Source organism: Hippoglossus stenolepis, chromosome 5 (assembly GCF_022539355.2).
Source record: "Hippoglossus stenolepis isolate QCI-W04-F060 chromosome 5, HSTE1.2, whole genome shotgun sequence".
NCBI classification, from domain to species: domain Eukaryota; kingdom Metazoa; phylum Chordata; class Actinopteri; order Pleuronectiformes; family Pleuronectidae; genus Hippoglossus; species Hippoglossus stenolepis.
In genome coordinates this window covers 17,864,415-17,888,028 of record NC_061487.1, presented here as the reverse complement: position 1 = coordinate 17,888,028, position 23,614 = coordinate 17,864,415, and the positions used below count along the sequence as shown (strand labels likewise).

The following is a 23,614-nucleotide window of genomic DNA, read 5'->3' as shown; positions in this document are numbered from 1 at the left end:
CACACAGATGGAAACTGTCTCTTCTTATGTTTTGGTCCACCTTCATATATGTAGCTTCATGTTTTTTTGTCTGTCCATCTCTCTGGTGAAACCTAACGCCCTCACATGACCCTGTTAGCTTGCTAATTGAGTTTCTTCCCTTAACAGCCATATGGTATTGGTTTCAGTTGCATTGCTCCAATCTAATGAGCTATCCCATGTGGGAAAAAATAAAACACTTTAGATTTATAACCGGCTCCTTCTAGTGATTCTAAGGAATGACCCTGTGATTTGAAAGGTTAGAAATTTAACTGCGTGCTCGGCTAATGACCATTACTGCAGATGAAAAGCAGATAAAGGGTTTCATTTGGCAACTTTTATCACTGCTTCACCCCTTTCTCTCCTCCCCCTATTTATTAACCATTTCTCTTGTTATGAGTGTCAAAGAAAGGCAGCATAGTGCCAGAGTCTCCTGAAGTGCTACCAACACACAACCACTTTTTATTTCCGGCAAACTCCTCCACACCTCAGGGTCTCTGACGGAGTATTAAATTGGATATTTCTACAATAATGTTGCAATATAGCAAGATTACTTTTGTAAATGAGACGAAAGTAATAAAATTTAAAATTATTACGTTAAAATGTATTGAGTAAAAAAAGTCATCATATCACAAGATTAAAGAAAAAGCAAGGAGAACCCGTACTTGCCACTTCAGGATCCGAAATCTCGAACCATCCTCATTGTTGAGAAATGAAGTCATCCCATTAAATAACACCCGCAGATTAAAACACTTCCTCCTCCACAAAAGAGACAACTTCCTCCAAGTCTGTGTGCTTCTCTCCTCGGAATACACAGTTTCTTGCACAATATGTTCAAAGTCCTGATACTTATGATGATTCGGTGCTGCTGAAGTATTTTGTTATTTTTGAAACTGATACTAAACCATAACTTAACAAGTTGCTCCACATTCATCTCATCCATTCCTCAGTTTTTAGTGGAAAAATTATGTCTTTCTTCTTGTAATATCAGGACTATTCATGTAATCTTGTGACTTTTTCTCATTATTATGACTTATTATGACAATTTATTCATTGTAGAGTCCTAATCATATGATTACAAACTGGTAAATAGTGGTTTGCCCCGACATGAAAATAACCAGGACTAAAGGGTCTGAAAGTCAGTCTGATTCCATATCTCAGGTAGCATGTTAGCAGTGGCGAGGGGTTTTCACTGTTTAGGTTCATTCACACCACAGAATTTGCATGGACCTTCACACAGTACTTCATCTGTATTCATGCAGTCAGCCATTGGAGATTATTGTTGCATGACACAATTAGGTGCTACCAGCCTGTGACAGTGTGGAAGAGGGTGGTGTGTGAACATGGAGAAGCAGGGAAGAATGGTGCCAGGGAGTGAAATTCCATACTTAAAAAATTGGTCAGCAACTTTTATCGGTCCCATACGCAGCCACACACACACACACACACACACACACACACACACACACACGCAGACAAGGCTACAAGTTGCCTCCTATTTCAGCACCGACACCCCTGCATCTTAATAAGCACCACAGTAGATGGAAACCTTGCCACCCCTCCGAGCATATATACCTGGCTTGTACAAGTGCCACGTCCACTTCATAGTGAGTCATTGTACCAATCACTCCTCATTTCCTCTCCAGTGCAGGATTGAGCTGTATGGTAGCAGCAAGAGAGCAGTATCCAGCAGCCTGACACAGCACTCATTATGGCCTAATGGAGGTGAAGGTGTTTTTATGGCTCAGTCTGGCCCATTCAGACTGTCAGGTGCCACACAAAACTCTCTCTGAGGGCCTTGCAGACACACACGTGCACACGAACTTGTAATTACTCATGACTCCCATCAAGCAGAGACCCCGGGGTTTTTGCACCCTTGTGCTATAGCGCTTTGTTTTTCTGCCTCCATCGCGGGCCCCTGCAGGCCTCACTTTTTATTGAAACTTCTAACTGCTGCGAATTGTTTCCAATTAGTCGGAATTGGTTGGTTGAATTTAAGGTTTATAGTGAAATAAGTGACTTACTGAATCATCTCAGCATGATTTGGGATGCATATTAGCATTGAACTTCTCTGTAATGATGCTCGGGTTCCACAATAACCGGGATGTGTTGGTAATTGGGTGCTTAACTGCCTTTAATTGTTTTCAATTGTTCGAAACAGTGTAATAGAGTGATTTATAGCTCACAACAGGCCAACCAGCCCCAGACATCCACACTGAGTGTTCCCCAAAGTGAAGCAGTAGATTGAAAACACACCTGACGTAGGCTTTTATGATTGAAAGTCACGCTTCGCTGGCACACACATTATCGTCAGCGTGTTCCTCGGGGACCTAATGAAAGTCATGTAAATGCATTCCATTGTTATAATGAATATGTGCAGAAATACATGCCTCATAATAACTGGCTGAAGGGAGGAGTCAGTGGTGCGGTAAAGAAGATTACAAATAACAGCGGGGTTACTGGAGTATCTCTAACTTGATCATATAGCCCAACTTAAATGGTGGTTTGTTGCCAGGTCTCTTCTATGTGCGTTTTGACAAATCAAAGTTTAAATTTGATATGGATAGTTTTGGTTTCAGGATTTTAGGTGAAGACTACAAGCAATCCTGCGAGCCGCTTATGCTTCTTCTGGTATTTAACCTGGAAAGTTTACAGTACTTGAGTGAGGTTATCTTAAAATCCATCTCCCGTTCTATTTTGTGCTTTCCCTCCTCTGTCTGCCTCTTTCTCTGCCTCGTTCAGTTCTTTCTCGGTCTTTATGCTTCAGTGACCACAATTACAAGCCGAAGCCAGCACAGGATGCGGCAGTGATTTAAAATGATTCATTTGGAGAATGTAGAGGGCTGACACGCTGAAACACATACTCCCACTGCAGCCCCACATCCCACTCCAACTCCAAAAATTAGACATAATAATTTAAACATCAAGACGGTATTAGGTATATGCACGTCCTTTCCCCTGAGTTATCATAAAAAGTTTGTAAGGTAACCATATTCCATTTTTTCTCCTTGTGCTCACTGGATTCTATCTTTAGAAGACAACCTGTCTCTGTGTTTGTGAATGTAGGACCCCCCCAGGGGACGAGAACCCCTGAACCCCACCCCCCCCTCCGCTCCGGCCCTGACTGAGTGAACCGTGATAAGCTGTGAGAACGACGCAGTGAATCCGGGCCTAGCTGGGCCACAGGCATTGCTACGTCCCTATCTGCAGTCCTCTCGCTCCCCTCTATCTAGATTTGAATCTCATGTAAACAATGTGGCGATGGAAAGTGGGAAGATGGCGAAGAGAGAGAACGACCTCGAAAAAAGAAATCTCAAATCGTCCCCACTGGCACACAACAATTAAGCCCTCTGGTAGGAAGTTGAGCGCACATGCCTCCTGTCTCAACTTCCTCTCCCAGTGAATTGCTGCCAACATCTGACCCTGCATAATGACAACCCAAGTCGAAACCCCACCATGACCGGTGAATAATATAACAGTGTCAGGCCGTTTGGCTGAGAGCGTTATGGGGGTTCTCTTTTGTGATGTCTGCTTTGTCTGACGTCTGCCAAGATATATCGCACGTGTTTGTTATTCTTTTCAGCTCCTACCTCATTGACGGAGACAGAAGTAAGGAGATGTGGATTCCATTTATTGGCGTCCTCTTAAACACTTAACAGGGAAAGATAATGGGATCAGCAGCTAAAAACCTCCTGTGACTGAGACATGATGGCAGAATTTGGATTTATTTTACAGAGTGAGAACAGCTGATCAAGAGGGAGAGGGTCTCCCCTGGTGAAACAATACAGTACACAGCTGTGCTGTATCAGACAGACACACACGTATACGCTCACAAACTACACTGGGGAGGATGTTGCCAACTGTGTTTTGCTCAAGGACTCACAGGCCATCTGAGGCGACATGTCAGCTTCCTCCCCGAAGGTTTAATTTGCACTCTATCCTTCTATCAGTCTCTCTTTTTGTCTGCTCCTAAGAAGAGCTAATGGTGAGTCGGGGTGGATCCACCAATGTTTATTTCACTGGAGAGGAATGTGAAGGCCTATCAAGTTCTCAGACAGATGTCAGCTCAACTATTTACTGCATTTTTAGAGTGTGTCTGTATTTGACTCGCAGGAAATTTCATATTCTGACAGCATGGAGTGACTGAGTGGTTGAGGTAATGTTTAAAAAAAAATCTATCTATTCTGTAGAATGTAAAACTCAAGTTATCATGCGTAATCTTTCAGTTTGAATTCCTGTTGCATGATTCCCTGCTGATGATTTTCCTTGGAATAACATTCACTTTTACAAGTCATGGCAAGATAACAGCCATCCATTTCCTACGAATAACTCCCTCCTTCGTGATCGGTACTTTCCTTCTCTCTTCTGCACAGGAAAGATAAATGTTCGAGAGGGAGTGATGCTGATATTAATATCATGTGGAAATATTTGGCATTTATGGTTTCCTTTGGTTATATCCTGCACAGAATAATTTCAACATGCTTCTTGAGCTGTTCACATAGAAATACAGAGTTCACCTGCTGGTTATTGGTACAGACCTGAGGCGGAATATTATCAGAGAGAAGAGACACAACAAGAGGAAAACTAAATAAATTAATCAATCAATAAATAAATAAACAATGTACTTTCATTGATTTAAAATAATGGCTGATATGACACTTTCACAGAGATATTAATGTTTAGGAACATTTGATTTCTACATAATAAACGATGATGACAAGATCAAAATTCATATTCATATTTTACAAGAAAAAACCTTTACTTTCTTAGTTGAAGTCCGACACATTTGGTTGTATTTGTGTCTTACAGTTGTTTTTATTTACCTATAATGAAGTGTATGGTTTAACTGTAAAATAGTATCAATTACATTTCTTTCTCTTACCGATACTACATCTTCATTAGAAATATTTTATTTTATAATATCTATATCAGTCAGGCTTTAGTCTAGTGATTTAAATGTTTAACTTTTTTTTTCTTATTTTGTTACTGTGTATCTGTACTTCTTTCTTTTCCCCACAGTAACATACCTGATGGTGTCTCACACTTTCTCCATCCTTCTCTCCTCCCAGCTGCCGTCCCACCTGTTTCCACTTTCAGGTCACCCGCTCCCGCAGCAGAGCTTTGTCGCTCAGTCCGCCACAAGCTGCACGTTCCTGCAGAAACTAAATAAATAATCCCACGCTCAGACACTTGCCAATCAATAACAAACTCCGAACATAAATAAACAGCATACTCACTGTCCACCACTGTGGTTACAAGTTTTCTTTTTTTCTGCAGTTGCGGTCTAATGAGCCTACATGTTTACTGTTTACCTTGGACAGTAGGGCTTTGTGAATTGTGAAATGCATGTGCTGAAGTGTGTGCATGGAAAATTAATTTAATTGCACTGCGGGTTTGTTGTTTAGACTGTGTGAGTGTGATTTGTTTTCCTCCCACTTAGTCAGAGAAACGCAGTCTGGTTTTCTTTAGGTCTTTGTGTGTGTGTGTGTGTGTGTGTGTGTGTGTGTGTGTGTGTGTGTGTGTGTGTGTGTGTGTGTGTATTTGAAGAGGTTTTAATAATACAGAAATACGCAGATGTAATAAAATGAAGAGTGAAAGGAGGAAGATAAGATAAAGAGGTGAAGTGGCTGTGGCTGAGGGGTAGAGAGATCGTTCTCCAATCTGAAGGTCGGCAGTTCGATCCCCAGTATTCGCCATCTGCATGCCAAAGTGTCCTTAGGCAAGATGCTGAACCCCGGATGGCCCCTCATAGAACAAAAAAGTGCTGCTAATAATAAACTGTGTGAATGGGTGAATGTAAAACTGTACTGTAAAGTGCTTTGAGTGGTCATCAAGACTAGAAACGTACTATATAAATACAAAACCATTTACCATTTGTAATGTTGCGCCATATTCACAACAGTGGTTGAAAATGTAGTTTAATATTTTTACACTAACTGATGAAAACTAGTAATAACCTACCACCATGCAGTCACTATCAAAGTTATGTGTAGCTATGTGAGAATACAAATATTGGGAAATGAATGTACTTTGTGATGTACATGGTTCCTGTGCTGCAAGGATCACAGTTTTGAGGTGAAGTTAAAACATGTGCTGTAATAGTGAACTCAGTGGACACAACCAGAGGACATGAGTGAATCAGCAGAGCACCTTTAAAACCCTGTTGTGCAGTTTTCTATCTTACCAGCTTCTTGCTGCAGAGAGGCAATTACAGCTGCACCTATAAGTTACAAAGTGACACCCATAATGTGAAAAACAGCCATGTGATATATATAGAGTACCGTTAATGTCATTCCAACACAGCCGTAACCTGGAAGTGTGCTGACAACTGTTTGAACGCTGGTCATATAGTTTTATCGCCATCAACCATCACTTTCACGGTATATTACAGAGTTTTATTGTTACCGCTCTATGAATGATGGGGGAAGAAGCTGAGGTAGAAAATATGTGAGGGGGTGTATGTGTGTGTATCTTTCAGGTGTCTTTACACAATGAGGTGCACAGCGTGGATATTTGCACTTAAAAATCAATCGTCTAAAATAAACAAGGAAAACTGATGCATCCCAGCACGCAATACCCACAGCATATTGCACGTTGGACTTTCCTGGGGAGGTCCCTCCATACTTGTTCTCGTGTCTCGTTGAGATCTAATCAATGATCTTTATCCCTAATCGTCAATAAGTAACAATAATTGATAATTAGTTGGGCTCCGGTTGTTTTAGAGCACTACTAGCCCGATGGCAGCTCAAGTAATCAAGATTAGTTAATCAGTTCAAGTCTATTGGCACTAAAGCTCGAAGGCCTCCGCTTGGGTCTGTGTTTGTGTGTCTGTGTGTGTGTGTGTGTGTGTGTCTCATGGAGAGTATAAGCTCCTTGGGTGACCAGGCCTGGCTGGCTGCCCTCTCACTGGAGATCTTCGCGATTACCGTTAAAAATTGCTCACAGATTCCCCCCTTTGTGTGTGACTGTGGACGAGCCCCTGCTCCCACACGAACACCACAAACATGTAAGAAAAGCTGTTTCCGTCTCTAAACAGCGGACGACCACTGACTTGCTAATGGAACATTTCAGGCCAAAGCATATCAAAATTGCAGCCTACTCCAGACCATAACTTACCTTCAATCTTTTACCAACTGCCAAAATGCTTGGGTAAAACGTTAAGAGGAGGAGACAGTGAATATGGACCAAACACTATGAAATGATGCATTAGCCACTTATATATCCTAAACACATAATGTACCATTGAAAGTGTTTTCAATTTGTTAGGAGTTAATCCCCCGGAGTGGGAAAAAAGTTTACGTCCTTGAAGGGAAAGTTGCGCCCCCTAAGTCTCCTGATAACGTATTCTTGTTCCTCTGATGTCTGAGATCTTCTCCTGTTTACATTTCATTGATACCATCACACTTTTGGGAGAGAGAGAGAGAGTGTCAGCGCCATCCAACTTGGTATATTCCTCTGAAAAACACTAACTGCTGATCTCACTTTTCTGCAGCTTCCCACCTCATCCAGAGTGAACGGTTGATCCTCCTTAATGGAGGATCCGCCGTAATGGAGGATCAACTGGATAACAACACTGCAGAAATGACGGGGGATTAGGGGGCAATTCTTTGGTTTGGTTTATCGTGTCTTGTGTTGGCAAATCTTCTCATTTCACTCACACTCCATATATCAATGGATAGAGATAGAGAACAAAATAACATAAAACAAGCTGCCACGGGTTTACAAGTGGAAAAACACATTTAGCGTATGTGTGGATTTGTGTCTGCATGTTGTGCACACCAACACATATACTGCAGGCTACGATCACACACTTTCTAACTATGTATAGACTACAAATTCACTTGAATCATATTTTGTGATCCCAAACATTAAAATGAAACCATAATCAAATTTGTAACCACTGCTAAACCACAGTTTCCACTTTGCTGTATGACTCTTTTGCTGAATATGTCGAGGCTTAGTTGTCATTTTCTTGAGATAAATGTCATTACAAGTAGGCTGGACTATATATTATCAACAATTTCTTCTCTCAGATGTCGATGAACTGCTCCTTCCCGTAATTGGACGAATGGACCACTCGCTGGGCTGTCATCGGCCTTTGTTCCTGGTTTTTAAGTAACTTGGCAGCTGTTCTGGGAACGTTGCCAAAAGTCTCTTGAACCATCCACCATAAACAGTCCCTCGATTTTTGCAACAAAAAGAAGACAATGTTCCGGTGGCAGCGACATACATGGCTGTCCGAATCACTTTTTTTTAATACTATGACTGAGAGTTGGCAAGGTCAGAAATGTCCAGATCCTACAAAGGGGCCACAAGTAGTTGCTTAATAATATTTGAGTATTTTGGGCTACCGCTGTGACCCCGGGGTCAAGGTAGCAGACTGTGAACTGCAACATCCACAGTTTTAATCCAGTGTGGCTAGGGCTGTAATTTTCTGTCCAAACACAACTGAGCCTGAGAGAAAATAGAGCCTAAAGCGAACCTGACAGGCATTATGTTTTTTTTTTTTGTCTGAACCTGACCTGAGCCTGACATTTTGGGTGATTACAAGCATTGCAGTGTAAAAAAAATGATGTAGGTAGCCAAGGCTAATTTTTATTTGAACCTGGCCTGACCTGACGGGTCCCAAAGTGCTTCGGTTGGCTGTCACCTCTGTACAACAAAAAGAGAAAAAAATAACATCTGTTGGGTGTTTTGAGAAATGGCAAAAACTCAGCTACGATACAAACTGTTACCTCTACCAAGGAAGTTATGTTTTTCCCTTTGTACGTTGGTTTGTTTGTTTCTTTGTTTGTTTGTGATTGGGATTGCACAAAAACTACTTTACGGAACTTGGTGGAAGGATGGGACATGGGCCATGAAAGAGCCCAATAATCTTTGGAACAGATCCAGATAAAGGGGCGAATCCATGGATTTCATTTCACTTTCTTCAGCTTTTACACAAGATTTTTAAGTGTGTGTCATCTGGTGATGATTTTAATCAAAATCTGGAAATATAACCGGCTTAAATGTGGCAGACACATGCTCTGGTTGTGTGGAGCATGTGTTTGGAGCTCGAGAATTCAAATGCCTCACAGCTTGAATCAGAGAATGAATATATCTTTTATGCATTCGATTGAGTAGAAATCACAGTAATACAAGCACAGAACCACCCAGTGTACAGCAGAGCTCTCAGGAGAATGGGCAGGGATGGAACAGACATTGGGCAGGGATCAGTCCTAAACACAATTTATGTCATCACTGATGCTTTCACTAACGGATTTATTCGTTGTGTGTGAGGGAGTTGTCCTGAGGAAGTGTCCACCCTGACAATGAATCTCACAGCAGGGAGGGATGACACTATTTAACCTATAACCTAATCTTATAGGTAACACGGACCCAGTCATATCTGCTCAGATACACACACAGAGTCGGAGTTAGAATAGATTTATTAGCACCAATGTGCCACGATAAGCCTATCCCATCTTGTTTTATGAGTGCGGCAGCAACTCTCTTTTCTGGGTCCAACCTCTGAGCTCTCATGCGGAATGAATGTGACCTCTGTGTGCACTTGGCTCTGACCCTTCCACAACTTCAGCGAAAGGAGAAAAAAAGATGTGGATTTCAACTGGCACGCATCTGTGTGTACACGAAGGAGAGAGCCAAAGAAATCTATGTTTACTTCAAAACCAGCCAGGGGGATTGAGACTGCATGCTCCTGTCTAGCAGACATGCTGCAAACAACCCACCGCGTGGCAGGATCTGCTGCCTGAACCCAAATACAGCTGCTGGTTCATTCCTCACACCAGGCATGACACACATTCTCATGATCACATCCACAGGCGCTTGACACTGTAATCAATCCAGTGAGCTCATTTTATCTCATGACATCTATCACATTTTGGTACCACTTTTCTTATTAGGCTCCCTTTAGGCTTTACATGCTGCGGTTGTTGGCTTTAATAATTTTCAGTAAATCATTAACTGATAATTTATAGGACAGTTGCAGACCATTGATAAGGACAACCTTTGAGGTGGCAGGTTGTGTTTGCATGGCACCAGTTTCATCAGGAAGGACCCCGGGAATGGAACTGTCAATGGCTTACCTTCCCTAAAGAGTCGCCACAGAACTTATAAGGGTGCTAACCAAATTATATTGTTACAGTCGAGCACCAGTTGACATTCAATCAATCGGTAAGAAAGAAAGTCAAATCATCTGGGTGAGAGAGCAAGTAGGATCAATGAAGAGCCGATGCAAGTAGCCTACGCATTTATACTTGTGTGCTAGCAAGTGACGCTACATTTGTGGGAAGGCGTGCAACAGGCTACTGTGTAGGTCATTGGAGAAAATGGCGAGCCGAAAAACACTTTTCAAAAGTTGAGGCGCTCTCTGTAGTAGGCTAGTTGTAAGGCGAACTGCAAAGCTGGCTGTGGCAACACATCTAACCTGATGAGGCGCCTGGTAAAACACAAAATAGAGTACATTAACTAAACAGTGAGCCATATTTTATAGTCTTCAAGCCAAGTCTCCCACAGCAGCAGCAGCTTACGTCAGCAACACGTCTGCAGCCAGCACCAAAGATGATGAAATGTACATGGACGACGACATTTCATGTGAGGCATCAACAGCTTCATCAAGCTTGTACTCTGGATAACAGTTTTACTAGTGAGTTGAGCCACCGGCGGACTCAAATTTCCGCTTAGTGGCAGAACTTTGAGGCGGATACCACCACCTACTGCACCAGTTTTTTCAACATGTGTATGACTTGGAGAGGCATTACAAGAGGGAGCTAGGTACTGAAAACAAGTAGCTTAATTCTATACCAAATTTTTGCCACCGGCACTGGTACCGCATTGATTCAAATGTGACAGTACCCAACTTTTAAATACCATTTACAACTGCAGACTTTATTACAAATCTGTTCTCCATGTTACTGCAATATGCACATCCACCTACTTTTGCTCCTTTAATAGCATTAAACACAGTCTTCATAGAAACTTTCCACAGACCAGAGGATGCAAAGTGACCAGCACATGGTCTGAACTGAGTCCTGGCAGCGACACGCATGCTGAGGGCCACACCCCTCCAGGAGCAGCAGCATAATTGGGAGTGTACTGTCTGTCTTTCCTTGGGTGAACGACCACAGGATAACACAGACACACACACACACACACACACGCGCGCTGTGCCAGGAGTTGGAGAGAGCCAGTGTGCGCTTAAAAACAATTAAGGGGAGGGGAAATATCTGGGGGGAAGTTTTCAGTTCATCCATCCACTTTGTTTTCACTCCGGACGACGCTGCGCACGTGTCACACTTCACTTCTGGTGCGTTGCTTTTCTTTTGTTGCTTCTTACTGAGGAGAGAGACGCTTCTGTTCACTGCGCGGGCACGTGTTGCGTGTGACAGGAGACGCAGAGCGCGCAGGTAAGACGCACAAATAACAAGAGTTCTTATGTAAATGACTGAGTTTTTTTTTTGTTGTTTTTTCTAACCACAGTTTAGTGCAGGTTTGAGCTTAGTTTAACTTCATGTTGCTGAATTTCACATAGCAGACACAAGGGTTATGCTTTAGTAGACATTTTTTCTAGATTCACACACTTTTCCTCTGTATAAAATATATATAGTCTACGTTTTAATCAGATATTGTTGACAACTCTAACTTATGAAGAGTGATTTACAGATGTTTCAACCTTCAACTCATAGAAAAACAGAATTTTAACTTTTAAATCTCAAAAATGTCAACTTTTAAAAACAGCTCTGTTGCATGCATGGTGACAAAAACTTTTTCACATAACACAATCGCTTTTTTTTAAAAGACCATTAGCCGGAGATAATTTGATCAACCCATTAGGGCCATCTCATCCTTTTTATTCTCAAGAATCATATCCCTGGTAATAAAGGTGGTTCACGAGAGAGCAGTAATGTGTAGATTCATTTTTTTAACAGTAGAAGATGGAGTTAGAGGCTCATTTAATGCAGTTTGTCTACTCAGCCTCAAAATAATGCATCAGTATGCTCTGGAGGTTTATATATATATTTTATATATTTTTATGTATGTTTGGAGTTGGTTAAGTGTCAGAATATGTAGACTGTGTTTGGAGGGTAGCATTGAGACAGTGTCTGAGCAGGGGGTCAGTGTGGGGGCTCCAAATACCCTCAAATTGAATGTGACCAGGTGCACTTAAAATGTGCACTTTGCGGCTCTACATTAAATATGTTTTAGTTAACGTACTTCCTTTACATATGGAGCTCATTGAATGTGTGTACACTGTCTTTCTGTTGTTTTTTTTATGTGTAACAGAAAGCCAGCCATCTTTCTCCTGCCTGTATATCTTTCCATCTCAAGCACCCACGCTGCAGTTCTAAAGGTTTAAATCTATCTCCCTACGAGGAGCCCGGGTCGACAGGAACTGTCAAAGAAAGGCACAGAGAGGGAGAGTCACAGTTGTGTGTGCACATTGATTTCCCCGGCAGCGTTTCAGGCCTTTTTCGATCAGCATGACCGAGGTACATAAATGATTTCTGCTCCGGGACACAGAAAGACAAGTCTGAAAATCTTGTCCGATTTTCTCTTTTTAAACACTGTCCAGTCGTTACGCCAGTGAGACGGTGTCTGCCAGGCACAGTGGATACAGACGGCTGTATACACAGGCGGCTACAGGTTTACACGACATGGGGCAGGCTGGGGACTCCTGCTGAGATCACAGTCGGGTAATGAGCTTTGCAAGGTGACAACACACGTTGTGGCTGAGACTGTTTGTACTCTTGTACGATTGCGAAGTAGATTTGATCATATGTTATCGTGTGGGACTAAGTGAAGGATTTTGTTTGGGTTTGCAGGTTCTTAAGTGTACTATATCAATCAATCAAAAAAAATTATAAACCCTGAGCCTCCTGTTTTCTTTCATTCACTCCTGTTCTGTGTGGCGTGCATGGATTGATCCAACGTTACCTTAGAAATCGCGGCTGTGTTTTGAATGGCTCGCAGCACCATTCCTGCGCTCCGTGACACCGTTATGCTGTTCGTGCTGAGGCTTTTTCCTGGACCACGATGAAAACGCAAAAACTGAAAGAGGTGCTTTCTCAAAACCCGACGGATTTTGAGCGGAAAGTGTTATTAAAACATACTCGTAGCCATGCCTGTGCTCTGATGCGGCCTTATAAGGACATGTTTCTAGAATTCTTCAGTGAAGACAGAGACGGCCGCTGTAGGGCACCTTCACTGCAGCGGTGATGTTAGTGTGTTTAGAGAGTCTACAGCAGCTAGGTGCCAATGACTCGCAGACAGACAGGCTGGCTGGGGTCTGCCTGCCCTGCAGCTCTGTGGCCTTTGTGTTTCCCTCGTCTATAATGAAGTGTACTGAGGCTGTTGTGGAGACAACCACATGAGCAAAGCCTTCCCAGGATTGAGCAAGAACAACAGATTAACTTCCCACATCTGTAGAAGACAGTGTTGCTCTTGAGAAGAGCTGCTGCATAGCACACATGGGTGTACCCTTGTATCCTCAGGCCCTGGGAGACAAGTGTGAGCACTTATGACTGTCAGTCACTGTTTCCATGGCCTGTTTCTCACCTCTTCTACATCAGGTTAGTTACACACACACACACACACACACATGCAGACCTGTTCAGCCCGTGTAGAACTACTCGTTCTTGTTGTCTCTTATTAACGAACCAATCATAATGTTCTTGTTTATGGCGTTGTCTTGGTTACAAGGTGTGCTCTTTTGTTTTTAGCGGCCTCTTGTTTCCACCTGATGTTTTTCCATCCTGTCGGTACAGAAGAGTTGAAACCACAGATCCAGTATCACTTCTCACCCCCGCTCTCCCACCCTTCCATTCACTCCCTCGCTCTGTGTGACAGTATAGACGTGAGCTGGCACCGGTCTGTTGTATACGGCTGATCTGAGGAGCTGCGGGCTCGCCCTACTCTTCTACAAAGATTAAACTGCAACATTACCGTGAAGCGAGTCTTAAACAAGGGCAGCATAAGCGCTATGATCCTGCTGTGGTGTATTCGGTTACCATATACCAGCAGTTGCCCAGAGTATTCTCTTACTGGTGTTTTCAGATAACAGTTTAGGGAGGGACAAAATGTGGACAGACAGGACCTCGGGGCTGGAATTTTATCCATCTCCTTTGGGTTTTTTTTCCCCTGCAGACAAACTCTAGATGTCTAAAACGGAAGGAATTCTCCTGGAATGTCCTCTCGCCGGAGCATTATACCACTCACCGATTTCATGCACACATGTTTCAAGCAAGAAGTGTGATTGTCATGTGAAACGTGTTATGTTTAATGTGGTGTTGTTAATGTACCTATATGATTCAAAACAGGGCCCGAGTGGTTCGCCCTGAGAAATCCTCATGTAAACTCTTTAATGCGAGGGCAGGGGAGTTAAGTGTCAGGACTGCACCGTGTGAGAGGGGCATTCTGTAATCAGGCTGCCTGTGGATATCTGTTCGTACGATTTATTAGAATGTAAACGGCTGCAGGAAATACAGACTTTGCTAATGGAAAGGGGATCAGATGGTCCCTGCTCTGGCCCACGGAGAGGTATTAGATATCCTTACCTAACATGTTGTCCTATGCATGCATTCATTATTTAGGGGATAATTTACCACAGCATTTTTAAACTTCAAAGCTGATCTCTGTCCCGGTCACCCTGTTTGGATGATTGGATTTTGTGTGTAAGGGGATATTTTGCCTGTTTATTTTCCATTCACTTTTGTTTTGGAGTGATAGGTAATTTCCCAAGAGATGGGCATGCTGTGCTGCACTTAGATAAGGTGTGGTAAATGTTTTTGGTTAGAATCTAAAATGAAACACAGCTTGCTGCCCGGACAAATTACGGAGAAATTAGCCAACACAATAAAAAGAGGCTTATTAGCATGTTGGTTGAGGTTTTTGATCTCATTCCAGAATAATCTTATGTTACCACGAGGATCAACTTTTTCATATTCACTTGTCTTCTGGCAAGAGTTAATTCTTAGCATATTGTAATACACCAAATATGTGTGGGTGTGAAAATGGTTTTGACAGGAGTTTGTAGATATTAGACCCTTCAGATCAATATTTATGACTTTTTATTGGCAGAATTTGGACGTAGAGCTGGCGCTGCTTTTTCACTTTGTCTCTAGAAGACATTTAGCTTGTTATAGAATGTGGTACAACGCGTACTTCCCCCTTAAATATATAGTGTGTTTAAGTGCCAAAACATAAAGAGTGAAAAGTGGTGCTTGTCTGTATTTGAACTGTGTTGTGTTAATGTCTTTACAGCCTCATCTATAACCACAGTTATGGCTAAAAGAACAACTTTGAAATGTAGTGCTCCTTATATCTGCTTTACAGTTTGTGTTCAGTGAAAACACAAACAGTGTGGCCTGGTGGAAGTCCCGTATTTTCCCTGCGAGACGTGAACTCGCACAGACTCACAGGGGAGTTACTTGCGTGCTCGAATGCAAAAAAAAAAAGAACTAGATGATTGACTGTTGCCAAAAAAAACAACAAATGTCTTGAGAGCTAGAAACAATTACCTATATTGTTGTGCCAGGGCAGTGCCTGTGGTCTGGGAAAATAGACAAATAGCTGTGCTAATGCACTCTGTCCCGTGGAGATGGAGGGGTTTGATAATAGTGTACTCTACAGGGCACCTGGGTGTTGCTAAATGCCTCACTGGGGGTGGTCTCAGTGTGAAAATGCCCATGGCCAGAGCGCTTTTTCACCATCTGCTCCTTCTTCCTGTCCGCTGACAGTTCCGGCTGAGAATATTTAAACTCTTATAAGATCAGCTACCTAACATTTCTTACATTTTGTTCAAACTTCCTTTTTTGTGTGACAATTACTGAGTGATGTCTGCTGGTGATTGTTTGCTTTATGGCAGATATAGGCCCCACACAGTTTTTGTTTGATGTTGAGGAAAAGCAGGAGAAGCCAGTTTATTTGAGGAGGTGACACTTGTTGGATGCTATATTTTTGGAGTTGCACTATAGTGGCCGGCAGCTCTAAATCTGTCACCATCGCCATCAGAATTGTTTTCCATAACCCCCTGCACTGCGTGCCGGCCATGCTGCCAAAGACAACAGGGACTCGAGCTGTGGGCAGGAAACAGAGGTGTTAGCTTAACCTACATGGCACAAGCTCTCTGTTTCTCCTCACCTCTCTCTCACTCCTTCTCTCTATCCCTCTTTTCATCTCTGCTATTCACTCTTTCTGCCGTCTGACAGCATCTAGTCGATCTCCTGTTGTCATCCTCTCCTCAAGAAAACAGTGTTTTATGCTCCTCTTTCAACACCTGAGCTTGCTCCTTTTGTTTGGGGGGGGGGGGCCGTTCTTCTCGAAAGGTGCCAACAGGCCTGTACCGCTGATAGATGTGGGCACTCAAGCGGTGAATAGAGATACATTACTTGAATGGTGGGTGAAATCGTGTCACTGCTCCCCTGTTAGTGTTGGGAGGATGAGCCCCGCCAGCGGCACTATCGCTGTCGCTCACAAAGCGTGCACAGATTGAAGCCTTCTCATAGTCCTGCCGTCTTTGCTGATCGCCCATCCATCACACACAGCTCCATATCTGTATTTCTAACCCTGAAGGTGAAGGTGCCTCAATTTGTCATCTTAGATAAACAGCAGTCTTTTTATCGGGGTGTGATCCTCTCCAGTTCGAAGCCACGGGGCTCTTGGACGGCTGCCACTCTGCCCCCGAATCGACGTAATGAACTCAAGTTTTGAAACACCTCACGACAAAACTCGACAGGACAAATAAATGAAGAGAACTGATATATGAAATGAAATGCTTTTCAAAGCTTGTCGCTATCTGCCAACATGCCATTCTGCATTTTATCGTGCAATGCAGATGTGTGTGCACAGGCGTGATTGAGTGTATGTGCTCAGAATGACACCTTTTTATAATTAACTGGGGCGCTGCAAAGATCATATTCTGCCCTGAGGGGCATTCTCGTGTCTTCGTGTCCAAATCTTCCACATGGAAGCAAACAGTGTTTGTGATATGCGAGTGTGTTTGCCACAGGAGGATCTATTAATTTAGGTGGACATTGTTTATGTTGTCACAAGTCAGGTTGATGTGTGTTATCTGAAATGCGGTTGGAAGGAAAGTAAAGAGGGAGATGTAGCAATAAGGTCCGAGGGGGGAGGCATTCTTCTGATGTGTTCATTAGTTATGTCCCCTCCTTTGTCTGGCTAATTATTAGCTTGGAAGGTGCACAAATACAGACCAAGTAACAACTTGATATAAGGCATCACTGTTTGTGAGGTAAACCACATATATGTACATACACATATTAGATACATATACTACATGTAACATACTACTATTTGTAATTATGTAATTGTAATGATTCACAGTAAATGGCGAACGATTCATTGAGAAAGTAATCAAAATGCAAATTAATAGATTTTTATAAATTATTGAGTCCAGCTTCCTCAATGTAGAAACTTGAGTTCAAGGGTTTCTTTCTTTGAAAACACAGATTTGATCCTTAATAATGCAGATATTGTTTTATTTTGTTCTTACATGTCTCTTAATTTGGCCAAAAAACATAGTACATGTCCTTCCAAACCTTCCTGTCTCCTGTGATGCTCCTGTGAGAGAGTGTAGTTGTATGCACATCACCTGCAAGAACATCACAGAAAAGATTAACAACTACATATATTAACTTCAAACTACAAGTTTTATACAACTGTTCCGTGTTTCACATATTAGTCAAGATTAAATATGTGTGAGTGAGACGTTGAGACATTTGCATGTTTCCACTGGTTCGATGTTTCCTGAACATAACCAGAAAAATCCAGTTTGTGCTACTATGTTAGGATCTGGTTCCATGTTCTGTTGCCGCACATCGCTCATGTTCTCCTTGCATGTTAGCGGCAGAAAGGCCAGTGAGTGTTCCCATGACGGATCGATCATACAGCTCACTTTACACAGTGTGAAAGGATGTCTTTGCTACATGCCTCTTTAATGCACTGTGAAGTCCTGGATAGCACATGGACCATTTTTTTTACTGGACATAAAGGAGGGTCTGACAGGGTCATCAGCCAACGCTACAGAAATCGGGGAGTATCATTTAGGTGAAGGAATAAATGAGATGGAGGAGAGAGAGAGTGGGTGAAAGAGGTATGGTCGGGTGAAAGATGGCAGAATGTGACTGCTTTGTTCTCTTGACCTTTGTTTTGGGCAAACAGATTTAAAGGAGACACAAAAGGTAAGTCAGGGACAGGCAACAGCTGATGTGGGGACGGGTAAAGAGAGGGGACATGCCTGGAGGGCTCCATGGTGAGACGGCTGAATAGTCACAACAGAAACATGTGTACATTTCCTGCATGAAGTTGAGATGAGACTGCTCACACACACACACACACACACACACACACACACACACACACACACACACACACACACACACACGCGCGTATGATTGCTCCTCCCTAGCTTGACTCTTTACACCGGTCTCCCTCCAGGGTTGCAGAGAGAAGGGCAGAGTGACAACGGAGCAAGACCATTCCACACACCATGAAGAAAGAGGACTCTGACGCACAGAGTCTGAATGAAGTTAGGACCCTGTTCTGCGTGTCTGGCAGTAATTATGACGGCAGAGGGAAGAGGATTAAGGTACGATCCCGTCCTGGGGTCCTATTAGTGGGATTGATGTTTTTGGCCACCCTTCCTTTTGGAGCAGGCATCAAACAGAGCGTCCCCAGGGTCAAACTCAGCCACAGAGGTAAGAACTGAGATATTGTTGATTTGTCTGGAAGTTTTACTGCTATTACATATTTATATTTGCTTTTATACTTTTATACATTTTTTATTTATTTTCCTGTTTGAGAACAAAGTAAAGTTTGGTTAATTTGCAGTAATTCTGCATGTTTTGTCTGATGTTTGCAGCCTTCATCTTCAGCGCACTTTATAGAAGTTAAACAGTGCAAATGACTGTGAATCAGAACTTTGGTTCCATTCATTTTCCTTTTTTTTTTTCAAAACTTTTTTTTACTGTCAGCCCTTCAGCCTTTCAGTGCACATCATCCAGACCATGTGTAGCTTTGTCTGTCTCTTTACGTAACAGTTTCCCTCCACTCGTCTCTATTTCTCTTGTGACTTTCTGCACACAGACGAGAAGGAAAGTGAAAAGAAATATTACACAAAGTCCTACTGTTTAAGTATAATGAAAGATTTAGGATCCACTTACTGATCCATCAGCCCACTTCATCATTCCCTGTTTGTCATTTTTTGTGAGCGCAGAAACTTTTTCTGGCCACTTTTGGTGAAACACTTACACAGTCTCTTAATCCTCTAATCAACATAAATCCTGAAGTCTGATTTATATTAATGACGGTGGTGACGCAATGGCTAATGTTTGTGTTTAATGAAATACACTGTTATTGCAGTGCAGTCCTATAAGTCCGAGTCACGTGGAGAACATACATCTCATGTTGATGCTCCTGGTCCATGGGAGAAAGTCGTTCAATCCGCTCTGTGTATATTAGCCAACTCTGTTTGCTTTGTGCCACCGAGGGAAAGCTAAATTATTGCTCCGCTTAAAATCCATCCTAAACTTCAGTGCAAACTTGACTTCAAAGTCTCCATCCCTCACGCTTCGTATCGGTTGCACACAAATGAACTTCAGTCCTGCTCCATAAAACTTAAACCCCACTGTGACCTAAAAGTAAACTCGCTCTGACTTCAGCTCCCAAAATCTCCCCTGGTCAAAGGCTTCCAAAATCCGTATGGCTGGAAATAGATACACACGAATGTCCAAAGTAAATATATGTAAGTAGCTGCAGGAATAATGATTGCTATGGACAGTGTTTACTCAGCAGTTAGTCACGAATTTAGCGCCACAGTTTGTTATTATTTAATGTTTGTTCCAAACTCACCAGTTGATAAAATGGAGCTCATGCTGTCATATATGATTGGTTTTTATTGGGCGCCGATATTTCAGACAACCGATCTTTTCTATATATCCAGTCAGAACGTGTTTAATGGCTCCGCTTCTCTGTGTTGACTACGAGCACGGCTGACTAAACCATGCTGCTCATTCAAGAGAAAGACCTTCTTGCCTTTGGACCTCATGGAAACAGTAGAACAATGTCCATGTATGGCTCCCCCAAGTCAGAATCACTGAGGCAGAGAAGAATCTATCAAAAGTAAAATCACCTTCAAACCCAGCGCACGCATCATGCACGTGGCTTGTCATCGTCTCATCAGTGCACACCGCTCAAGGGCAACACCACCCAGCGGTGATCACTCTTCAGACCTCACGTCGGCCCCTCCTCCCCCCCGTGAAAGCGCAGCTTCAATGAGTGAAGGGTGAAACGATCAAAGTGAAATCATCCCTGATTGAGTGAACACCTCCAAACAACTGCCTTCGTCTCTAAACTTGAGCAACTCTGACCCCCCCCCGACACTGAAAAACTCATCGTGAAGTTCAGGTTTCATCCAGAGAGGCGACAACTTGAAGGCCTTCTGCCAAATGAAAAGTAAAGTCATATGGTCTTGATTTCAAAGTCTTTAATCTGATGCACGGTTGTGGGGCCTTTGTTCTTAACGTGTGACTAAAAGGATGAAGTTACATCACCGTGCTACAGTTTGTTAGTCATACTCTACATTTTTTAGAACATTTCTATATTTATAACAGTTTCAACTAAATAACTAATTGAGAAAAAGTTGCTTAATATCAGCAAATGAGAACATCCGCTCACATTTATCAGCGTCTGACGAGACATTAATCTGTGTATTCTGAAACCGCGGACAGAACATCCTACGCTGCATATTAATGGCCGAGCTGAGGCTGTGATCATGCAGCATGAAAACAGCGGCCTCATTTCAGCTGACTTAAATGCAGCAACAATGATCAGTAGGTTACTTCTAATGAATACTGTGCTTATTCATGCTGAAGTTATGTGACTCTTGTCCCAGCGCATATGGCTGACTCATATAGCATAATTACAGCAATGTGTCCTTCCCGTTTCAGGCCCTCGTCTCGAATGATCAGACATAAGGCTGTGGTTGTAGGAAAGTCTAACTTATCCGGAGTTATGGGTTCTCTATGTGTACAATGTATATAATAGTATTATATAGTCTGAGAAGAGAAGAACCTGTTTGCATCCAGCCAGTTTGGGGATGTCTTCCCAAACCGCCCGCAGGGGAGTTAATCAAGAACTGTTGAGAGGACAGAGGGCAGAAAGGTGTGGAGCGCCACGCTGAGCAGCAACAGCCAAGCGGGCAGCTGCTGTGCACTCGCAGTGATGTGTGTTTGTTGAACAGATTAGCATTAGCCAAGGGCTAGCAGGCCTAATCTCTCTGTGAGGTTTAGTTTGTTGCTGCAGTTGCATGATGTGGGGGTGAAAGATATGAGCGTGTGGGGGTGCGCTGTGTGTGAGCCAGTGTATAGGAGGAGGTATTAGGAGCTATAAGCAGGACTGCGTGGTGTGAAGGGGTCCTAGATGTTCAAATATTGGAGGTTGGTAACCTCTTCAGTCCTTCACACCAAGAGGGTAATCGCAATGTCAATCCATTCAGAGTGACTCCCACAGGACTGCACCGCTTTGAGCCAGTGTTTATTCAAGGCATGTTGCTATACTGGCGCAATGAAAAGAGCCTGGTGATAGAAAAGATTTCCTCAGATCAAGGAGATCGAGGACGCAGGACTGAGCCGAGAATACGGTTTTCAGCTCCAAGTCTCTTAATGGGCTTTGGAAGCCCAAAGACCCAACAGTAGTAACTGAAGCACTAAATGCCTATTTCTATCCGCCTAAATGCAGAATATTTAACCCTTTATATACAGTATATTTAAATTGTTACCAATGTAAATCATATATAAGTCCACCGAAAGATAAACCGGCAAGTAATGTGTGGGTTTTAAATTCAATATTCCAATAAATCAGTCAAACTTTATTCATAGAGCACCTTTTAAACCAATTTAATACAATTCAAAGTGCTTTTATATAAGGCAACACTAAAAGAAAGTAGAGATAATCACATTTATCAACACTAAAATTTTAGTAAAACAAAAAATAATAATGATGGATAATGCGACGATAGAAAAAACCAAGTCATGTGCAAATATTAATTTTTTTAAATGAATGAAATCCCCATCCACTGACCCTTGTTTCAGAGATGTCTCCATGATAAATGATGTAGCCATGAAAATACCCTGATAAAAGTATGCATAACTGAAATACTGTCTTGCTGGAAGTCTTCTCTGTCAGCGCGTGCAGCTAAGGTGTTGAACCATACAGGATTACGCAGTTTCAGATCAAGCCAAGACATGTTTTTAACAATTTTGTAAAAGGTAATCCAGCGCTTGTCTTTGGGATTTCGGTGCAGGGGAAAAGTTAAGCTTGACAGCATAATCCTGTTACTTATTTTTTATTTATTTTTTATCAATGTACTGTATTTCAATGCCAGATATTGCAGTTTTTGCATTTACGTTACTTTTACAGGGATTTATTAATGTCTGTCTCTCTCTGTCTGGGCCAGAGCTGCTGCACACTGGCAGTGAATCTGTGTTTTTGGGCCCATCTGACGGCCTCCACTCCCACTCGCTGCTGCTGGATGAGGAGCGGGGTCGTCTTCTGCTGGGAGCCAGAGACCACATCTATCTGCTTGACCCTGACAATCTGGCCAGAGCCCCCAGAAAGGTACCCGACACAGAGCGGAGCATAGCAATGTGCAGATCATGTATGTAACGGTACAGAATTAAAGTAGTGCCACAAATAAACAGCAGCTTTTGTTTCGTGTAGCTTTTCAGGCCATTTGCTAAACTTGAGCGGTTGTTTAGGTTCACCTCCAAGTGTTTACAGCAGCGTCAAGAGTCCCCACACTCTCTGACAGAGGGATAGTGCTGGAAGAAATTCAAGTTTGAACAGGAGATGGAGTATCGCCTCCGCACACTGACCCAATCCCCAGACATGCAAAAATCCTGCTTGGAGTCACTTGAGACATCCCTAATAACCTCTGTTATTTGCAGTGAGCGGTTCATTATTCAGGAGACAGTCATTTAGCCTAAGCCCATGACACTTATACCTGTCTTGCGATTAAGAGGGGCGAGGTGAGGTATTATTTTTCCATTACTGTGTTTCTTAGCTGGAATGCTCTCAGACGTATATTGTTTTAAAGAAGAGCTCAACTTTCGGTTAGTGGCAGTCAGAAACTGTTTGTCTGCTAAGGTCAGGGTCATCGTGTTGGAGGGCGCACACACACACACACACACACACACACACACACACACACACACACACACACACACACACGCACACAGACTGCACACGTTTACGGAGCATGCACGGTCACACTTAGACATTTATACAAACACACGAATGCATTTGGACGGACGCCACATGTTAAAGTTTGTGGATGTGAGTGTGTGTTTATGCAGCTGAGGTTGATGACAAGTGGGACGGCGGTGTGTTTATTTGATGGTTATCTATTTGTTATAACTCTTGGTCGTGCTCTCAGAGTGTTGCCTTTTTTGTTGCCCCTCCAGTAACTGATACTGATGGGAGATAAGCCTAATTCTCCGAGCCTTCGGGGACCAGCCTCCTCGCCGCGCATGTGACCTGGACACACAAACTTGCTTGTTTATCAGTTCATTAGGTAGCATAC

General features: G+C 42.7%; 1 protein-coding gene across 4 annotated transcripts in view; it reads left to right on the top strand.

Annotated features, from left to right (window-relative positions):
- The first annotated feature begins 11,131 nt into the window (after positions 1-11,131).
- The window catches only part of sema3d (sema domain, immunoglobulin domain (Ig), short basic domain, secreted, (semaphorin) 3D), a 31,001-nt gene continuing 18,518 nt past the window's right edge, over positions 11,132-23,614 (top strand). The window contains exons 1-3 of one of the 4 annotated variants that reach the window (XM_035157228.2): positions 11,132-11,323; positions 18,472-18,731; positions 22,490-22,650. In XM_035157228.2, the coding sequence (XP_035013119.2) occupies positions 18,524-18,731; positions 22,490-22,650 (369 nt within the window). In that variant the 5' untranslated portion in view covers positions 11,132-11,323; positions 18,472-18,523. Of the gene's footprint in view, positions 11,424-13,250; positions 13,587-14,413; positions 14,554-18,471; positions 18,732-22,489; positions 22,651-23,614 lie in introns of those variants that run through there. The other 3 variants (XM_035157227.2, XM_035157229.2, XM_035157230.2) reach the window with 3 other exon arrangements.